Source organism: Podarcis pityusensis, assembly GCF_964106645.2.
Source record: "Podarcis pityusensis genome assembly, chromosome: 13".
NCBI lineage: Eukaryota > Metazoa > Chordata > Lepidosauria > Squamata > Lacertidae > Podarcis > Podarcis pityusensis.
This window is the reverse complement of record NC_138038.1, coordinates 45,926,149-45,932,449: the sequence shown is the minus strand read 5'-3', so window position 1 is coordinate 45,932,449 and position 6,301 is coordinate 45,926,149. Positions and strand designations below refer to the sequence as shown.

Below are 6,301 nucleotides of genomic sequence, written 5' to 3'. Positions count from 1 at the left end.
CAGCACTATCCTTGAACTCATTGTCTTTTACAAAACCCGTTTCCATTGGTGTTCTAACACCTGCACACTCCGTCATGTTAAACTTTTTCAACATTTGCAATATCTTGCCTTTTTGATCCAGTAGAAAACTGCCATTTTTGGTCCTATCTATCTGAACACCAAGATAGACCTTCACATCACCAAGATTCTTAACTTTGAAGTGTTTATTTAACTCTTTGGCTAGTTTTTTTACTTGTTCTTGTGTCTTTGAAGTATAAATCAGGTCATCTACATAAACAAGCAAAGATTCTTGAGCATCTCCTGAACTTCTGAAATATAAGCAATTGTCAGCCTTGCTCCTGCTAAAACCAATGCCTACCAAAACGTCATTCAAACATTCATTCCAATTATGAGCAGATTGCTTGAGTCCATAAATAGATTTATGTAGTTTCCATACCTGATTTGATTTACCAACTTTCAATCCTGGCGGTAGCTCCATATAGAGCTCTTCAGCCAAGTCTGAATGAAGATAAGCTGTAGAGACATCAAATTGATTCACTTTGAACCCTTTCTGAGCAGCAACTGCTAATAGTGCCCGTAGGGTTTCACTCCTTGAAGTGGGTGCATAGACTTCGGAATAATGTAACCCCTTTCTTTGCGTAAAACCTCGAGCTACAAGCCTTGCTTTGTACTCTGGTTTCCCCATCGCTGTTGTCTTTATCCTATACACCCACCTTACTGCTTTGGTACCTTCTGGCAGTTTGGTGATGGAAAACACACCCAGTTCTTTCATAGAATTCAACTCCTTTTGCATGGCCTCACGCCACCTACTGGCCTCCTCCTGGGGTAATTGTTCAACCTCCTCAAAACTTTCAGGTTCGCAATTTGCCAAACCAGCCCAAACACTAATAGCTTGGTACCTTTCAGGAGGTTTACCTTTGTTGGTACGCTTAGAACGCCTTAACAGTTCCTGCGATGTTCCTTCAGTTTCCCCCTCTGACCCAGAATCACTAGTCGTCACCTGTTTGTCACTAGTAGTTGTAGAACTTTCTGATTCTGACTTTACACGTCTCTCTTGCTGTACAGGTGAACTTTTAGAACTAGAAGATTCTGACTTTACAGACTTGGGTGAACTAGGCGATTTCTCACCCTTATCCTCAGACTCAAATTCCTCAGTCTGTTCTGGAACTAATACCTGCCCTGGGGCCTGAGTTTCATTGCTGTTCACCACATCAAATAGTATGTCAGGATTTCCATGAATTTTATTCCAACCATCCTGTTCACAAAATTCTGCACTTCTGCTGATTGTGATTTTCGTTTGATTGCCTTCTACATTCACAAATCTCCAACCTTTTGTGTTTGCTTGATAACCACAGAAAAACATTTCTTTAGACCTAGGATCGCCTTTCCTACGTTGTGCCCTAGGCACCAGCACATAAGCACGACATCCAAAAACTCTTAGATGATCAATTTTTGGTTTTTTCCCAAATAGCATGAAGTAAGGAGTGTTGCCTACTGTGCTATTGTACACTCTGTTAAAAGTATAATTCGCATACAGTGCAGCCTCAGCCCAAAAACGCTGTGGAAGTCCAGAATCAAACAGCAAAGCAGCAATGGCTTCCTGTAATGTTCGAAATTTTCTTTCAGCAACTGCATTCTCCTGTGGTGAATAGGGATTGGTAAGTCTATGAACTATACCTTTCCTTTTTAACCACGTCTCCAGCGTGTGGTTCACATATTCCCCACCACGATCTGATTGTATTTTACGTACCCTGGTGTCAAATTTACATTCGACTTCTTCAATCCAATCCATCAGGATGGAAGCTGCTTGTGATTTTTCTTTCAGAAAGAAAACCCAACTAGCCCTTGAAAAATCATCCACCAAAATTTGCATAAATCTCGCACCTCCAAGCGATTTGACTGGCATAGGGCCACACACGTCTGTGTGCACAAGTTCAAAGGGTTTCTTGCTTACTCTATCAGATCTAGGATAGTTACATGTCTTAACCTTAGCATGTTTACAAGCACAACAATCCAGAAAATTTGGACAGGGTTTAATGTTACACTCCTCAGCTAAATCTGGCATCTTGCTTACATACTTAAAGCATATATGAGCTAACCTTCTGTGTAGTAGATGTGCACAACCTGTATGAGGAGCCTTATTTACACACTTAGCTTGCGCTTCACCTGTTGAACATCTACCTGCTGCTAACTGCTCTTCATCCAGAACAAAAAGCCCATCCTCACAGGGAATTTTAACTAGCTCCTTCCCCTGTTTCGAAATGGTGCACACATCATTTTCAAACTCAACCTTAAAACCACTTTTTACCAGGCATGACACACTCAAAAGTCCATTCTTCATTCCTGGAAGAACAAAAACAGGAAGGTTAGTTTGCAAACAGTTAACATAAATTGTGCCTTTAAGGTTCATTTCTCGTTTACTATTGTCTGCTATAGTCACGGTTTTTGCAACTGGCAATGTCTTGCAGTTCATCAAGCGGCCACTAGATGTCGCTGGAACTAAACTGTGACTTGCTCCACTGTCAATTATCCACTTCAAGGTTTGTTGGCTCCTTTTAGGACTCTTTTGTGCTGCCATTGCAGACAGTCCCTTATCAGCACCTGCTCCCCCTCTGGATCGTTGATTCTTGTAGTTCTCACGTCGTCTTCCCCTGTAGCTCCGGAAACTGGCCCTGGACTGTTGAAATTCCTGTTGCTTTTCTGGACACTTTGCTATCAAATGAAACCTGCTGCCACATCGAAAACATGACTTGCTGGCCATAGCAGACACTTGTGAGGCTTCCTTACAGCTCTGCCTGCTAGTTTCCCCACGCTGGGAATTATCTGAACATCCAACCCTTGGGGTATTTGAATTATCAATACGTTTTCGATGATGTTGATATTCTTGCTCACACAATCTACCAGTCACATAATTCATATTCAGCTGGTCCTCTGGCAAAACCTGTAAAGTTAGTACTAAGTTTTCAAACCCTGCATGCAGGCTGCTAAGCAGAGTATAAACTTTAATATTTTCAGGAAAATTCACACCTAAAGATGACAGTCGGTTGAAATACTCAGTCATCTGTGACGTGTGTTCAACCACACTATCCCCTGGCTTCAGTTTCAACTCATACAAAGCACGTATAATGTTCACCTTCTCTCCGGGCGTGGCTCTATGGTGAATTCGCCTAAGAGCTTCCCAAATTTCAAATGCAGACCTTAAATTTTCCACATGAGGTAATTGGGAATCGTCTATCGATACCATCAACATGCATCTAGCTTTAGTGTCCATTTTATCATGTTCCCTATTCTGAGCATGTGCAGCAGCCTGTTGCTCTGCTGTGGCATCTGCTGCAACAGCCACAAACGGCTTTCGCCTCTGGACATAGTCAGCCCACACTTCTTTGGCTTCCAACCAGACTTGAGCCCTCTTAGACCACTGCACGTAATTAGCAGAGTTCAACTTTGTAAAGGGAACCTGGAAATTTTCCACTGCCATTCTTGGGGTCTGCTGCTACTCCCGCTGTGTGCCCTTTCTTCTTTTTCCCCTTGGGATTTGTTTTACTCACTTTTCAGACGCCTCCAGCCTCCTCTGAAGCCTTTAAGAGCTGGATTTACGACCAAGCCGGTCTTCTCTCATCCGAAAGCTGCTTTCACTTTCTCTGCACACAATACAGCTGTAGAAACGTAGAAGGATCCATAACCTAAGAGAGTTTGTGTACTGGTCCAGTAAACGCTTCCGCTGCGCCAACAGCTCTCTTTGCAGAGTATTAATTAAGTCCAGTGCAGAGATTCTTGTTGCAGTACAAGCTTCAGAGTTTCAGCAGCAAAGAAATAACGACACAGGGAAGCCTGTCTTTCCAAAGACAGGTTTATTGCAGAAAGATAACAGAAATACCTCCGGAGCTTTCAGACATTTTTGCTTCACGCCCCACAGGCAGAGAAAACAAACACTCTTTATATACTGAGCAACTTAACAACTTAACGAGCTTGACTACTTAAAGTCACATGACATTGCTAACTTGCCAGCGTCTTAGGTTTCACACCCTAACAGATATTTTATAGGCAGTGATTCATGAATAGGGGTAAAATAAACTAAATGAATCCCAGCTTTGAAGTAAAACAGTCCCTGCCTCCCACATCCCCGTACACAAAGTGAATTCTCTAGTGAATTTAGTTATGGTATTCACCAATTAACCTCAATGGGAATAGTTACAAGAGCAAAGGAGGAAAAACTTTGGCAAGCATGATGATGTCATTCTTACTGAACCAAGAAAGATGATCATTATTTATACAGGCACGAGAAGCAGCTTGAAAGATTTATCTCTCCTTCTTTTCCCCACCCCAGTCCCCACAAATTTTCCTCTCGCCGCTCTTTCCTTCTTTCTGTGTGTTCCACTGGCCTGAATGGGACACTGCTGTGGGCAGCTTGAGGAAGAACCATCCAGCTTGGGCCTGCCTATAAGAAACAAGTCTAGAGTGAGAGACCTGGAACTGTTATCATTGTGGAACTTTTGTGGGTGAGGTGAGGGTTTGTTTCGACCCTGGGTGAAAACCTGGGGGCTGAGAGTTGTATTAATGTAACATTTTTATATGTAACTGTATATTTTTGTAATATTTTGTTTAAGTTGTCTGTGGTTGCTTGAGATTTTTGTACACTGCTTAGAGATATTTTTAATATATTAAGTGGAGAATAAATTAAATAATCAACCAACCAATCTTCAGCTAGTGGGTCAGTACCCACTAATAGATCATGACCTGTTCCAAGGTGGATTGCAACAGGAGAAAATATATGGCAAATATTAAGAAATAGGTCCATAAATGTATATTTGCCTTAAAAGCAGATCCTGGATCTGTAAAGACTGAAGGTCAATGTGTTGACTATTTGAGAAAGATATAAATGTTTAACTTAACATACACTGATTAATTCCTCCCATTGTTTCATTTTCCAAATTGCTTTATTCTTGGTTGCTCATATTTCAGCATTCCCTACAGATTGCTGTCAATGCTGCCTTTAGACATTATAACAATGGCTGGAGACATCTTGAGTTTTCCATTACCAATTGGATTTCTTTTCTTTTCTAGAAAATCTTCTCTACAAATGAATGATGAATGCCTACAATGGAAAACAAGTCTACCATAGTTGCTGAATTCATCCTTGTGGGCTTCACCAGTGTCCGGTGGCTACAACTTCTCCTGTTCATACTTCTCCTCATCACCTACTTCTTGACCATTGGTGGGAACGTCCTCATCATCTCCATCACCTTGCTTGACCATCGTCTCCAGACCCCCATGTATTTCTTCCTCAGAAATTTCTCTCTCTTGGAAATTGGTTTCACCTCTTCCACCATCCCCAAGGTTTTGCTCAACCTGGCCTTTGATGACAAAACCATTTCTGTTGCAGGCTGTTTCACTCAGTCCTTTTTCTATTTCATACTGGGGACCACTGAATTCTTCCTCTTGGCTACTATGTCCTTTGACAGATACGTGGCCATCTGTAATCCACTTCGCTATACAACCATCATGAACAGTCGTCTCTGTACCCACTTAGTGTTGGGTTCTTGGATATTCAGTTTCCTATACCTTATTGTTCCTCTTATTTTGTTGTTCCGTTTACCCTTCTGTGGCCCAAATGTCATCAATCACTTCTTCTGTGATAATCTGCCATTGGTAAAGCTTGCTTGCACTGATACTCAGTCCCTAGAATTGCTTGATTTTCTCCTGGCCACTTTCAGTGTCCTGGGAACTTTAACTGTGACCATAGTTTCATATATTAAGATTATTTCTACTATCATGTACATCCCTTCAAAGGCAGGGCAGCAGAAAGCCTTCTCAACCTGTGCCTCCCACCTTCTGGTTGTCTTCATCACCTATGGAAGCTGCATTTTTATGTATGTCAAACCAAGGCAGAGTGGGGGACTGGACCTCAGCAAAATGGTGGGTGTTCTGAACAATGTGGTGTCTCCGCTACTCAACCCGTTCATCTACACCTTGAGGAACAAGCAGGTCAAGGAGGCCCTGAACGATGTCATTGGTCAGAGAATTAGGTTTTCTGGGATTTTCAAGCACTGATGATTTGAAATGGGACTGTAGAAAGGTTTTAGAAACATGGGAGGGTGTATTGTACTGAGAGAGACCTTTGGTGCATCTGGCCCTGTATTTTCTATACTGATGGGTAGAGACTTGCCAAGGGTTTAGACAGAGGTCATTCCTAATCCTATCTGGAGATGCAAGGGATTGAACCAGTGACCTTTTGTGTGCTCAGTCAAATACATGCTACCCCCACACAAAAGGTGGATGTTCTGCCCACACAAACACCGTT

At 42.1% G+C, this 6,301-nt stretch overlaps 1 protein-coding gene across 1 annotated transcript; it reads left to right on the top strand.

Annotated features, from left to right (window-relative positions):
• Positions 1-5,100: 5,100 nt before the first annotated feature.
• Positions 5,101-6,051, top strand: LOC308461911 (olfactory receptor 6E1-like; the record flags this gene model as incomplete). The annotated part of the gene is made up of 1 exon (XM_080979081.1): positions 5,101-6,051. The coding sequence occupies one exon, from the start codon at positions 5,101-5,103 to the stop codon at positions 6,049-6,051; it is 951 nt and encodes a 316-aa protein (XP_080835207.1).
• Between the last annotated feature and the right edge of the window lie 250 nt (positions 6,052-6,301).